At 38.6% G+C, this 15783-nt stretch overlaps 1 protein-coding gene across 4 annotated transcripts in view; it reads right to left on the bottom strand.

Moving 5' to 3' along the window:
• The window catches only part of NTNG1 (netrin G1), a 343674-nt gene that overhangs the window by 146146 nt on the left and 181745 nt on the right, over nt 1–15783 (bottom strand). For all 4 annotated transcript variants that reach the window (XM_059137239.1, XM_059137236.1, XM_059137238.1 and 1 more), the window contains exon 3: nt 4470–5110. In XM_059137239.1, coding sequence (XP_058993222.1) covers nt 4470–5110 — 641 coding nt within the window. The remainder of the gene's footprint in view (nt 1–4469; nt 5111–15783) is intronic.

Genomic DNA, 15783 nt, shown 5'->3' with positions numbered 1-15783 from the left:
CTTGGTCTAACAGCTAACTACCTGTGAGGTGGTTGGGCTGGCACAGCAAGGGTTGTAAGAAATGAATAAACACCACAGAGAAAAAAAATTATGAAAAAAATTATTGATAGTTATGTTCAGAAATATTGTGTAATGAGGCAAGTAATGGAGATGTGGGTTAGAGTTTTCTAGGTCACTGAGAAAAGTTCTGACAATTCCATCCTAAAGTTTTTGAGGCTGAAAAAGATTTTCTAGTATCTTATGTCTGAAATCAGTAGCCTGATACATTGCTGGTAGCACATCTTACAGATAAATGAGCACATTGTCAAATGTTCGCTTGTCTTTCAGATTTAACAATTATTATAATAAGTCACATTGCTTTCTTGAAACTGTTCATCTCAAAGAAACAATAAACAATGCTGAGTTAATAGATTACAAAACCTATGCATCTGACAAAGATAATGTTCAACTTTTCCACTAATTTAATTATGGAAAGCTTAGAAGGAAACAAAATATTTAAAAATCAAAATTTCTAATTATGTAACTAAGAAAACATTTTGGACATTATCTATATTTAACAGCCTATGAATGGAACTCCCTGTCTGTATAAAAAGATGTTCAGAACAACTATCTACTCTTCATTCTCCTCTCACCTCTCATCTGGGTAGATTTTATTTATGCATTAGACGACCTTTTTGGCCATTAGAACCATCTTGCTTCAACAGTTAATTAACACAAGTACCATAATTTAATACAGTTAATGCTACTTGATGCCCTTTAATGTACCTTCCATTAGTGATATTATTGTAGTATTACCCTGTAAATTAAAATGAGATCAAGACTAAGAGAGCCACTCTTTAATTAAGGTACTGGCACACTGCACTCGTCTATTATTCACTAGAGAAAATCACCCTGATTTACTGAAGTAGGACAACCATAAGTCAGAATTAGTCCATGAAGATTATTAGGTTTATTGAACAATGTAAGTACTATGGAGTCACTGAGATTGCCAACAGCCATGTTTCCTCTTTTCCCTCCATTATCTTAATAAATACACAATGAGAGGGAGTAAATGGAAGCAAAGTATGCAGCCAAAGAGGCATAAAATTTTTATGATGGGATTATAGTTTTTGTCACCAGTAAATAGGTATGTGATGCGTGGCATGCTAAAAGGAACATAAATGCTACATTTTTCTAATAACGATCAAAACATTACTTTTACACCAAATAGTAACCAGTATGAAACACAAAGGCCGTGTGCACACGTGCATGAGAAGCTGAGAATTGGAATTCATTGTCAATTCAAAGATTCTCTACCTGTGTTTGTTTCATAGCTGAAAAATCTTGTATTGTTTGTATTATATCTTTTATGGATATCTGCCCGCTTTGCCCAAATAATTCACACCAATTCCCACATTACAGTGTGGGTAGTAGTAGAGTAAAAAGTCAAAAAGTATCCTTATAATGATCAGATATATTCATATACTGGCGTGTTAAATGCTGCAGTCATTTCAGGGAGGGTTGAAGGAGACAAAGGCCTGTTAACATTTTGGAAAGTTTCTATTGATGACGTCTTTGAAAAGGAACCCTTAGAACCTTCCTTTGGGTATCATCAATTAATATTCAATCTTTCTACAGATGATTTGCTATCTATGAAACAGATGACCTAGACCACTAATCCTACTGAAGTTTTCAAGGGTAAAATGTACAGATGAGCTTCTGTACTGAAAGGCTCATGTACCAGGGGCTGCTCAACCGCTCTCTTTACGGCCTCCATTTCCCTTATATAACTTAAAAGCTGGAGATACGCCTGAGCCGTCAGGCCTTGCTTCCTTAGTCTCACCCCTAAGATAAAAATACCCCAGCCATCTGGTGCCTAGCATGGTACACACCAGCATCAGTTTTGCCCTGAGGAATTTGGACAGAGTTTAGAGGTGACAGAGGGGGCCCTTATGGAAGGAGCTCACCTCTACTGGACCTTTCCCTCTTGCCCAGCTGCTTCAGGAAAAGACGGTAGAGGTGAGTCCCAGAGAAGGGAGGATGTCTCCTGCAACTTCCCCAGAGCCCATCAGATGCAGTTGGAGGGTATTAGCAGGATCATAGATAAAAGAAAAGTGGTAAATCTGGTGGCAGTCTACTTTTCTAACATGCCACTTTTAAGGGATAGTATCTTTGACCCCCATAGAGAAAGCATAAAAATTCCTGTCACTTTAAAGCATATTTACACCGTCTTTTTAAAATAATCAGAGGAAACAAAAATGAATGTGCAGGGGCACCTGGGTGGCTCAGTGGGTTAAAGCCTCTGTCTTCGGCTCAGGTCATGATCCCGGGGTCCTGGGATAGAGCCCCGCATTGCATTGCATCTGGCTCCCTGCTCAGGGAGCCTGCTTCCTCCTCTCTCTCTGCCTACCTCTTAGCCTACTTGTGATCTCTGTCTGTCAAATAAACAAATAAAATCTTTAAAAAAAAAAAAAAAAAAAGAATGTTCAGGAACACAAATAACTCCAACAAGGTCTACTTCCTAACCAAAAGCTTCACACAGCTGACTTCTTTACCGGTGGAAGATGAGACAGTGTTTGCAGAAGTCGGGCTTTAAGGATTTTGGCTGGGATATAAACATCTCAAACTGCAGGAAAACTGAATTAGATGATTTTATCTAACAGTGAAGATCACACTAGGATTCAAATTCAAACCTCAGCTTATGAATTTTGACACTTATTCTTGTAAGTGAACTGAATACTTGTTACTTTGTTATAGAATGCTATGGTTAACAATATCAACATCCATTATTTTTATATATTGTAGTCCCCAAGAAGAAGAACTGGAAACTGATGATCACTTACAAAAATATTTAGGAGTATAATGGCTACATTTTACTATAAATAGCCAATTCATATTTCAGGCCCCAGTCCCAGATTGTCCTCTGGTTGTGCCCTGCTGATCCGTAGGCCTTCCTCTACACCCTGCAACCTCCAAGTTCAGTGCTGTAGCAGTGCCTACTCCTTGCAGAAATACTATTCTGCTTTCAAGAAATCTTCATCATATGTCACCAAGATCTTAGTTAGCGGTTTTAAAAGAGGCTCCTTTGCTAAAGACTCCTGACTCTCCCGGGAGGAACATCCATCCAGTTCCTGCTGCTTCCCATAGTTCAGAATCTGAAACCTCTACTACCACATTGAGGTCATGTCCACCACTCCATTCTGTGTGCCTGTTACGACTTTCACCTTAACATCAGTGGCCTCTTCTTCCTTCTACTGTACAGATACAATATTATTATCAAAAAGATAGGTTGAGTGAACTCTCAGAAAGACCAGGGAGTCTCAACACTTCTCCAGTTTCTGAGGAGTAGGCTATCTTAAGGAATGTTGGATGCCAATTCACTTAATGGAGCCTGCTGTATTTGTTTAAATTTTAGGATTGCCTAATCAGACCTATATGATTTATGGGCCATTTATATTCTTAACTTCATCTATTCTGACTTGAAGCTCTCTCAGCATTTTTAGAATGATTATTGCTTTGCTTTCTCTCTCTCTCTCTCTTTTTTTTTTTTTTTAATTTTGCTGTATACCTCACTGATTTTTGGTTTTCTCAACCAATGACTTCATGCTTCAACTACTATCAATTGGTTATTTGATTACCAACCATACCACAGTTAAGAAATCTGGTTGAACAGCTCTACCTTAGAGGTCCTGGTTCTTATTACCTGAGTTTTTCATTAAAAAGCATCCTCAAAATTCTTGGAAACTTGCTCCAGTGTGTCTCTGATGTATTATCAAAACCAAAGATATGCCTGAGGGTGACCGCTAATGGTTTTAAACTCTGGTCCATCTGTATTTGACCCCCAAAATGAAGGGAGCCTCCCTCAGGTCCATATTTAAGTGGCAGCATATCTTTTTAAGGCAATAACCATGAAAACCCTGAAAAGCAGAGTTCACTCCTTTTTAACAAATGCATTGTGCTTCCTAAGCGCTTTTGGTTCCGATTTAATAAATTTAAAGGGATATAACTCACAGTTCAGAAACTGTGCTTTGTGCAATGCAATGAAATGTAAACAGAGAGAGATACCATGTGGAAATCCTATCTGGCATTTGAAAATAATGGAAAGATGTATTCTTGTTTTTTGTTATCTTTTAAAGAGCAGCTGACTTTGTTCCCCCTGGCTTCACTGCCTTAACGATTTGAGCCACCCCCTGATCTCGGGAGCTCCTTGGACTCAAATAAGATGCTACTTTTTTTTTTTTTTTTCCCTCCCCTTCTGTTTAAATTCTAAGAAATTCTGCCAGGTTCAGGTTCAGTGACAGTGAGTCTGGGATCACAAATTACTGCTGAGTAAGAAGGGTCTCAAATTTCTCCAGACCTAGCTCTGGACTGTGTTCCTGAGGAAATGTTGTAGTAGAAAATGGCTCATGTCTCTCTAACCTGTGGGACTAACATACTGGCAGTTTCTTTGAACCACCATTCTCATTCCAGTCAGACAGATGTTTTCTTACCTTCCGTGCACCTTTATGTCTGAGATCGCATAAAAGTAGCGTGCCAAGTGTAGCTCATCTACAAATATTTCCCCAACCGCTGGTCTCAAAAGCCTTATCCTCAGGTCTGTGACTGTAAAGAAATCTCTGAGTTTCTTGGTTGTATCCAGCTGTCCGTAGAGAGAAGCCATATTGCGTAGCCACGGTCCAGCAAAAAATGCAAACCTGTCTTTGATTTCAAAGTGGATTATTTTGCTGTTTGTCATATATCCCGTAGAGTACTCTTCAGTGCAAATGATTTCTAAGACTGTACGCTGTGATAAATCCTTCACAGATTTGGGATCCATGTGAAAAGCGTCTAAGCAGTCTGTGGCGTAATACTGGTAGGGTTGCCATGTTCGTCCATAATCGAGAGATTTCTCCAGGATCATTTGGTCAGGACGCCCCGATTCAAAGGTAATAACTATATTGTCTGTGAGCTCAATGGTTTTGCTCCAAGACAGAGTGATGTTAACCTGAAGAGGCTTGGGATATTCCTTCCAAGTAGCAGACTGCCAAAACGTGGAGGGATGTCTTCCTTCAAAATCAAACATCAGCTCAGGGGGGTGCGCCAGCTCTGGGGTGCTTGCATCACACTCATTATTGCACATGTAGGGGTTGCCCTATGGAAGAAGAACAGAAGAGGGTGCATCAAAACACTGGTTTGACACAACTCTTGCCATTGCTGTTGCTGAGTAAAAGGCTAGGAAGGAAGGAAAGGGTGGGACCCTGTTTGCAATAATCATTTTTATTTGCCTTCACTGGATTCTCCTCTTTAAAAGCTTTGAAAAAAAAAAATGAGGCAATATGGTAATTTTTGTGTCTGGTTTCCTTCCATGGGCTTTAAGAAATAAAAACAGTTTATTTATCCCATATGTGTTAGACCCATAATGTGGCCCCAGAAGCACAAAGACACTGAGCAACTATCTAACAGCTCAACACCTCAGCGTCCTCTCAGAAAGATGCGTTAGAAAATCAAGGAAATCCCTCCATGCCTCAAGGACGTTCCTCAAGAGCACAATTCTTTAAAAAGTCATTTTTCGAGCAAACCTTTAGAATTAGCAATGAACTGTAGATACCTATGCCCTGTTTGGGCAACAATACCCCCATATAACATTCAGCTTCTTCTTGGTTTGCCTTAAATCCATCATACTTAACCAGGCCCCTGTTTCATAAAGTTTGTTCTTAAAGCATTTACTTTGTTCACCACAAATCATTAAAATGTGGTATACTATGGGCTCTGGGGCTTGGTCCAAACATCTGCCATCCTTTTAGCTAGAGGCAAGAGGATTGCATAGGAAAGACTTGGGGCAGGAACAAGCTCCAAGTTATGAGGACAGGAAAATCCAGTACTTAATGAGAAATATGCGTCACAGCCACTTAATGTGTTACTCTGTGCCGGCCCAGAGTCCGCTGTCCAGGGATGTTAGCTGTTACTATTACTTCGCCCTGACAAAGGCTGTCTCCTTCACCCTCCACTCAAACAAGAAGCTGGAAATAAATCTTGAATCACAACAAGTTATAACACCACTTATGCTACACTTAATGGCTGCTTTCAGTTTTCATCAGATGATTCCACGGCAAACAGCTGGCTCCCTGATTCTTGTTTATTTTGTGTTTAAGAAAATAAATGGTATCATTTGGAGTCAACTATTCAGGCATTTCTCCCTAATCCTCTACTGGGTAATTATAAGCATGGATGGGTGAAAGAATCGACCCTCTGACATTGTCCTTAGGCTTTCTCTTGTAATTACAATTAGACTTTTTTTTTCTTTTTCATGAACTGAGAGCTTTTCATCATACCTGCAGGATGCATGAGCTGAGTCTCAAATAATGAATTTACACTTTAGACCTCGACGCTCAGTTACCAGCTGACTCCCATGAAATGTGAGATGAACACTGGAGAATTGCTTTGGCCTCTCTAGAGGCAATTTCTATGTCAGCTAATACTTTCACTCTTTTTTTCCCCATTAGTGCAACTGAATCCTAAAGCTGGCAACAGGTTTGGGGGACTTAAGTATAATTGAGATGGGGTAGGAGAAAGGAGAGAAGGTACATTATTTGAGGAACAGAACTGTTTTAAAAATACATTCAAGGCGTCAGTGATAATGGAAATGTTTCTGTACTTCTCTCTCGAATTTCAATTCCCTATTCCTGATCCCAGCGTCTGTGGCACTATTTATAGTATCCCCTTCAAAACAAGCCAAGGGGGGAAAATAAGTTTCTGTTCCAGGTGGAATATATCACCAAATTTATTATTATTTAAGCTCTCTTAAGCATACCAGAGAGCCAAATGCAAAGCTCTGAAAACTGGCAAAGGCTTTTTATGGAGGGCTATAAATATTGTGGAATCTGTCAAGATTTATAAATTCTAAATATATGTAAATGCACATTTTACTGGAAGGGGTCAGATTTGCACAAATCACACCTTTAGTTGAAATTTACTGAAAAAATATGGTCACTTCAAAATCGACCAGCATGTTGCCATCTGCACAATCATTAACTTGGATGCAACCACCTTCCTCCTGACAAAAGCATCTTCATCTGAGGTCAAGGGCATCAAAACACAGGAAATCAGCTCTGCAGGATACACCAGGGTGAGTTATTAGACATTTGTATTAAGTTATGTTGGAAGATGGCATTTCTTGGACTTCACCATCGATGTGCAGATTTTCTCAAAGGGGGATAGGGTACTGAGACTGAGAGGGAGACATAGCAGGCTGATTCTGGGTATGGGTGGATCCTAGCAAACCCATATATGGTTTTATGTCTTAGGAAATAGACTTGAAGATATCTACCTAAAAAGCATTCGTTGTTACATTTGGTAAAATGTGTTGACAATAACTATCATTATTTAGAACTTATGGGTCAGACCATTTATATACATTATCCCAGGTAATCCTTTCTTCTTCTACTTTACAGAAGAGAAAACTGAGGCATAGAGAAGTGTTCTCTGAGTTGCCCATGTTCACATAAAAAGGTGAGTAAGGGACTGAGCCAAGACCCATGTGTCCTGCCCCTGCCCTGACCTTTTTCAGTTCTCAAGTCAATGGTGTTACTTGTGATGGAACCCGGTCTTAGAAACCAGATTGGTAGCAGAAAGGAAGAGTCTAAGAGTTTTAGAGTCCAAATGAACATTATCATACATTTGAGATATCCTGAAGTTATGAATCTTCCTTAGCTTCACGTAATACCTAGTTTCAGAACCTTTAATTGGCCATAGAGCTCCTTTTCGCTTTAGTAACCCCTCTTTCTATGCCCTAGAAGTGGTGCTCTGGAAAACATCCTTTGAGATACTCTGCTTTGTATTACTCTTTGTATTACGTGTGGATGCCAGATAGCACTGCACAACTCAAAGTTTTAGCCCTATAATGAAGACATGGCCATACAAAGCACTCCTCTGCTTTTGTTCCCCAAGGACACCCTTCCACTGGGGCTCAGCAGGACAGCCAGCTCAGGATAAATGCTTCCATTTACATCAAATTGTCAGCCATCAAAATGCATGCCAGGACAAGGAGACAATTTTATTGCTTTGCACTGATTTTGTGCTTTAGGCACCTGAAAAATGAGAAAAAAGTTTCATGCATGCAATAATTATTTATTGATTGCCCACTATACTACTATATTTAAGGCCCTTGTCTTGACTTTCAAGATGCAGTCCTAAACAAATCCCAGTCTTGGCTTTCAGCAGAACTTCCATTTTAGTTGGGGGAGATACACTAAAGAAACAAATACATCGTGTCCCATAATGCTACTGGGAGGTAATCGCTCTGGAGAAAAATAAAACCAATTAAAGGGGAGAATGGTGTTGGAGGAGAGATACTGACTGTAATTTTATATTGGGAGGTCAGAGAAAGTCTCTCTTGGATAATGTGACATCTGAGCAGATTAAGAACAATTCCCAGTTTACACCGGAGATGATCAGAGTTTGACCAGAATGACAGTTTTGTCCTTCATCTGACTCTACTCTTAGTGATAATTTCAGCAGCATAGCAATTTATTGAAATGGATGAGTAAACAAATCATTTCTAATGAGAATCTATACCAAATGGCTGTAGATTCCCCCTGTCCCCGCCCCCAAAATCAATTGAACCATTTTTATTTCATAGCCCTCATACTTTTGTAGAAGAGTCATGATTTGATGATCATTAACATAACTTACTGAGAGATGATGATACTGACAGAAAATTAGTAGGGAGAAAAAAAAAAAAAGATTTCATTTTGGTCCCCTAAGAAAAAAGCCTGCATTTGTAGTAAGAGATTGAGAAAAAAAGAGAAAGCTGAAGATCGAGCTGAAAACCTTACTGTTCTAAAAAAGAAAGCTGGAGGAGAGATTACATGCTAAAATATTTTGTGTAAATATTTCATATGGGTGTGATCTGTAATACTGTTGTTACAGAGAATCATCAATATGAAAACAATTGCTGTTAAAAGGATTAGATTAATTAAATTTTCAACAACTTCAACCCCACCCTAATCCTCCCTAATACCATTAACAATGAAATTTCTATAAGAAAAATAACTTTCCCCTACTTGTGAAAGCAAAGAACTCTTCTTGAAGCTAAATCTAACAGATTCAGGCATTAGCAAGTGTAAGTAATTATTTTGTGGCCAGCAGGCAGCTTTAAATAGATCTTAATTTAAGTCCTACAAGCAACAGTCCTTAACTGATTGTCTATGGACAAAGCAGAAAATATTTATGACTGCGCTGATAATATTTACACCATTAAGAGATGCCTAAATAATTAAACAGATATTGCTGCTAAATGTTTTTATAACAATTAGAAGATGAAGATTGTGATGCTTAATTTCATTAAAAAACAATGTTAATATTTTACCTCTGGGAGAACTGAAGTTAGTTATTAATTAGCACTTTGTAATCAACGTGGAATGTTATTCTTCCTTAATGTGCTTTCAGAACTTAAAAGGATAAATAAAAATTTGAGATGTATTTTTATGGTGTCTATTGATAGAATTACCTTCCTTCTGGCAAGAGATACTTTGACAAGCATATCCTTTCAAACGAGATCTGCTAGACTTTTCAGAGTTAAAAAAGAAAGCCCTACATAAGCAGTACTAACATAAAACTTGTGGTTCCTACCATTTGGAACTTCCCCTTCCAAGCTTTTTACCTTTTTGGCAGACTATTGGGAATGACAGTTGGAAATTCTCCTAAGAGGTCTGCCACTGAACTGTATGTTACATGTCAAGCAGGCATGTACTTACAAGTCGTGGTGAGAAGCATTTGCGTTAACACTTACAGTGATCGTGAAAAACAGTGAGGTGGCGCTGCCTCACACCCATTTGCATCTGGCGCGTCCTTGCTTGTTTGATCACTAAGTGACATTTAAAAAAAAAAAAAAAAGAGGGGCGCCTGGGTGGCTCAGTGGGTTAAGCCACTGCCTTCGGCTCAGGTCATGATCTCAGGGTCCTGGGATTGAGGCCCGCATCGGGCTCTCTGCTCAGCAGGGAGCCTGCTTCCCTTCCTCTCTCTCTGCCTGCCTCTCCATCTACTTGTGATTTCTCTCTGTCAAATAAATAAATAAAATCTTAAAAAAATTGTTTAAAAAAAAAAAGACACATAAGGTAAAGGGAGCAGAAACAGTATCCTGGGATAGCTCTTCCAACCTGTTTCCACTGTGACTTTGCAATAGGTATCACTGTGTATGCCAGTGCAAGGCTATAAAAGGGTAAAGGAACGGGCAGTATAGTCTACTGCTCATCTCTCAGATAGATGAACCACGGGCACTGTGTTTTAACTGCTGCGCTAGGCTATCATCTTGAGGACTGAGGAGATGGTTTCCTTTTCTTCTCTTTCATTGGTCTAATTTTTGGTGGTTAAGAACCCCTGCTCCCACTCCCTTTTTGGAACTGGGTTCTTGCCTGGCTGTAAGACAGGAAGTCCCTCCTTTTATGACTCTTCTGAAGGATCTCAGACTATTCTGAATCTAAGAGCTGAATCTCATCACTGAGGCTGAGGTGCCCCTTCTAGGTCTTACAGCTTTGTTGCTGGCGATAGAAGGAACAAGAGAAATCAGGACCATAGGTATGTATAATTCAAGATGGTGGATACCTTCTCCAGAAATCTGAAAGGTAATTGTCAGCACCCCCAGTACTGACAGTCCTTGATGACACACAGCTATGGGGATAAACTCTTCCTGTTCTCAGGTAAATCCACAAGGCAGCATGTTTCCAGTTGTTCGTTATCTCTTTGTACATCAAGGGCAGTAAACTCTACCAATTACAGCGCAATCTCACTTATAACCGCCCCATTAATTGGCATGTTGGGTCCCAGTGTGGGGTATACACACAATAACAATAAAGCCTTGAATATTATGGGACTGTCCCAACTTTAGACATTCTGAAAGTGCTGCGACAAATGTACCTTTATATTTGCCAGAGCATGAGGGCCAAATTTTGCTTCGGGAAATATGGCCACTCTAAGCATAATAGAGGATAAAGAGTTTTGTTTTTGTAACTCCTGAACTAAAAACCAACAGTTCTGTTTTCTAATGGAGCCCCTTGCTCATCGCAAAGATTTCTTTCTGGCATAGACACAGACTTAAGGCCTGATTGAAGCTGGTGCTTGTTTCAGTCTGCTCCCTGAGGATACTAACACCATGTGGACTTTTTTACTCAGGAATAAAGACGGGAGGGCTTAACCTTTCTGCAACAAGAATACTATAGGCCATATTGCAGATTATGGGCCATAATAGACACCTGTCTGGATTCCCACAGAGGATTATGGTCAGGATTTTCAAAATGGTGAAGGCTACACAGATCAAGATGACCAAGTTTCTAAGAAGGAACCAAATACATTCTCAGGCCATAGGAGCCACAAAAACGGATTCCTATATAGCAGGCCAAATCATTACTTTGCATGGACTGGAAAAGAAATAAATAGTAATGGCATCAAGTTAGATAGTGAATGTCTGCAGAAAAACATTATAGTGAGGTGACACGTTTATAATAGGTAGGGAAATTGCTTTTTAAAATCTTCTGTCTTAAAAAAAAATTACTTAAAAATCTTTGGTACTGTGTTTTGCCTTTTGATAAACTTGAAACAGACACTTAGATGTTAGTAACACAAAGCTGAAGTGGGACGGTCAGCATTTTAAGTTAAAGTAACTTAAGGGGAGTTAAAATATCACGAAGATGGGATTGTTCTGAGTCTGACATTATCGTGTACTGTGAAAATTGGTTTGAGCATTTTGGATCCTGAAAGTTCTGACTTGATTCTCAATAACTGGTTCCTTCCTCTTTCGAACGGGAAAACAAGTCCAAGAACCACTTGAAGTCCATTTTCTGAAAGCCTCCAGCTTTTCTGTAGGAGAGTTTAGGAAGACCAAAGCATCTTCTGTTGAAGTGATCACTTAACCGTGAGAGGTATGAAGAGAACTTCCTAATGTGGCACTTTTCAAAAATGACTGGTTTCTGGTAAGTCTATTCTGATTTCTCATACACCTTATTTCTTTCAAACTCCTCCCTTCCACATTCATTAGCTGTTTAGCGGCTGCCTACCATGTTAAAAACATTGTGAAGAACATGGAAATTCTACAAGAAAAGGTTTGCAATTTGCGAATGGAGACTAGATCTATCTGGCGATAATCACATGATCCTCCAATTGGTGACATGCTCCTAGAGAGAGCACTGTGTGTTCTTGAGGATAAATAGAGTCACCAACAACACAGTGTGACTTTCTGGAGTGTCTGTTTCACCCTTGCTACAAAATTAATCATATATTAAAAAAATTTTATGGAATAAAATGCAAAAAGTATTTGCAAGCATTTTTTAGGAAAACACGCAAAAACATTTCATGCTTCGGGCAAATTTGGAGGTATGTGTCAAAACCACTGAACAAGAAAAGGAGTGGGGATCTGGGGGACAGCTCAGCTCAGTGACAATTTATTTCATTCCACTACCTTTCCTGAATATGATACTTCATCCAAACCACCTTGGAGAGGTTGCAGCAAAACTAGCTTTACCAACACTGAGAATCGTGATTTAAACCATCCCAGCGTCAAATTCCAGCCTGAAAATATTTGCTGCACTCCACCCCTATGGCAATCTGGGTGGCGTGCCCCATATACTAAAATATCCATACGAAAAGAAAATTTGCCATCCTCCTTCTACCAAGTTGTAATATATAGTATGTACTGTTGTAGTTATATAAATGTTAAAGTACATGAGAAATACCTGGTGAGTCCTGTCTCCACCCATCAGGATTGCCACTTTAATAGACTGGGCCGGACCCAGGAGCCTAATTTGACAATTATCCTGGATTAATCTGATGCAGATAGCCTCTGGACCACATTTGCTAAACACTGTTGTAACGTTTCTAAGAGCCATGGCTCTGGGTTAGGTCTGCTTAGGTTTGAATTCCAGCTCTACCACTTAGCTATTATGTAATTTTGGACAAGTGAATTGACTTTTTAGAGCCTTGATTTCTTCTTCTTTAAATTCAATATAATAATATGTACCTCATGATATTAACTTGAGAAAAAAATCACATAATGTATTTTAAGTGTTTAGCATCTCCTTGGCATGCACTCAGCGCTCAGTGATTACTAGTTAGTACTAGAAATGCCCCTCCTTCTTATTGATTCTGAGAATGACATCAAATTCTTCCATGTCATAAGCAGGAAACATGGGAATGATCTTTTTTTCTTCTTTTTCCTCAACCGGTTTGCTGGCCAAGTAAGTTCTCTAGATACAACCCGTCACCACAGCTGTGTTCACACTGCCAATGTTTTTAGTTTTTTAATGTTTTAAATATTAAAAAAATTTTTTTTTCTCCTGAATTACTGTAACATCTTCTTAAATGAACTCTTTCCATTTTATACTATCCTTTGCAATCTATTCTTTTTATAGCTTCTGCCAAGGACTTTCTAAAATCCAAATCTGACTGTATCATGCACCCTTCTTAAGTCTTTTTAATGGGTTTCACATCACCTTGAGGAATACAAATTCCTTAGCCTAGCTTGTAAGGTCCTTCAGGGTCTGGCCTCTGTACTTTTTTCTTTTTACTCACTCATATTCACACTTTGTGAATCAATCACACCAACCCATGCATACTTATATGTACCATACAGTGGACCATATGCATTATCATGCAATTCATCATATTAAATTTCAATTGTTTAGTTTTCCCTGAACCAGAGTTCTGTGAGGAGAAGAACCACCACATAATAAGGATGTAACAAAAATTTATGAATATAAGAAAAATAAAGAAAGCAGGAATACAGGAGAAAATAGGTTAAATTAAGTAGGTTTGACAGAATGGAGTAAGATGGGAGGGAAGTGCCCATAGGCTGGTGACTGGGGGGTCAAACAGATCACCAAGCTCAAAGAACCATCTGGCATCCATGAATTGGTATAATGTCATATACTGGGTAAATCAAAATAAAACCAAACAAAAACCAAGAAGTCCAACTCCCAGCACGACTGCCTGTGTGTGTATGGGGACTTCTGGTGAGGTTGAAGGACATAGACAAATGGCATGACTACAATTATGTCCCAGTCCTTTCCTGGTGTTCATTTTATCCTATTTTTCTCCATCAGCCACAGCTGATGGCTTTAGGCTGAAGATCTCTTTTCCTCATCCTACCTTAGCTCACTTCTCCAACCCACAGCATCCTTCTGAGTTTATAGTTGTAGCTGAACATCAAGGGTTTGATTTGTTCTCGGGCAATTATGGAGAATGAAATAAAAATGGAGGGAAGAAGCCATGAATGGAGAGGTTATAATTTTTACAATGCCTGGTCATAGAAGTGCCTTATGGTACAAACCCTTGGAAAAATGTAAGATGTGGTGAGTGGAAATGGGTGAAGAACAAGTCTGTTGGGAAAGAAGGAAGTGGTGTCCATTTATTGTGCTGCAGCTTAAGTGGCTTTCCTACTCACAGAGGTCCTAAAAAATCCTACCTAGTTCCAGAGGCTGATTCATTAGGAAGCTAATGAAGCTTACACCTCAGAGCCACATGGTGCTTCTTAGGCCCGCTACCTAATTTTGTGTTTGAAATTTTGCCATTTCTCTTTTTAAAAGAGGACCCCCAGAACTGTATACACTCCAGGCTCATAAAACTTGGGCATGGTCTGGACCATAATTAGTGTTATTTTGGGGCTCACTGAACTAAAACAACTCTTTTTCTTCCTTTCTATTTCTTCTTTTCAACTGATTTCCTTCCTTTTTCTCTCCTCAGATGTTCTTTTCTCAGCATTTCCAACCTTGAAACAAAGTTTTTCTAAATTTTCTTATCCAAGTTCACACCTGAGTGGGTGTGTATGAGTATATATGTATAATAACATATTAATATTTATTATGTTGATAACAACTCTTGGGTATTATCAACAATAAATATAATCTTCATTTATTTGTAATGTGGAAGTGACTGTTAGCCTCCCAGAGCCAAAATAAATTAAATGACAAAAACAACAAGCAGCTATCATGTGCCAAGCATTATGCTAGATCTTATAGATTAGTTTATAATAAGGTTGATTCTTATCAGCTATAATGTAGAGGCAAGATAAAATTGAGAGGGATGTATCAGTTTGAAAATAAGACAATGTATTTTAGGGGGCTATTTTATGTAGGTTATATAGGAATGAAATAGCAGCTAATAATATTCAAATATGAAGATAATACATGTAAAAATGTGTTGTTAAAAAGAAGTACAAAAGCCAGAAAGTCATGATGAAGAATTAGAGCAGGCAGAGTTTCAGTTTTCAAAGATGTCTCAGATTTGCATTGGTGAGGGAGACATTCTGTTTTTGGTATGGAGAAGGGATCAATAATCATTGAACAACTTTCATGTTCTATAAAGATGAAGACAAACCTAATGTTTGGGAGGCTGCAAGGTGGTAGGAGAGAAATTTAAATATACAAGGTGAATTTGATTTTAGAGAGCGCTAAAAACTGAGTGGGAGATTTTGTGTTTGATTAACTGGAGAAGAAAAATTCATTGGTGGTCTTTAGAGCAAGTGACCCATACACAGTTTGCTTTCTTCATTAGTTTTCTAGATTCCCTTCTAGAGAAAACAAAAGGTTCAAGTTGAGTGCAATATTAGGAGTTATCTCAATCAAGTCATGAAGAAGAATAAAAAAACAAGAGTTAGAATTCTCAGAGCATGTACACAAATAATTCCAGACACACCTTACTTTTCTTTGTATCCAACACAATTCCTGGCATGCAGTAGATAGTCAATATAGGAGGAGCATATAAATGAATGTTTATATGTTATAAGTTGTTTCTGTAACTAGCTTTTCTGTTTAACAAAATAAGAACATTCTCAAAATC

This window comes from Mustela lutreola, chromosome 10 (assembly GCF_030435805.1).
Source record: "Mustela lutreola isolate mMusLut2 chromosome 10, mMusLut2.pri, whole genome shotgun sequence".
In the NCBI taxonomy this organism is placed as follows: domain Eukaryota; kingdom Metazoa; phylum Chordata; class Mammalia; order Carnivora; family Mustelidae; genus Mustela; species Mustela lutreola.
The sequence above is the reverse complement of the archived record's forward strand: the minus strand, read 5'-3'. Positions and strand labels throughout refer to the sequence as shown.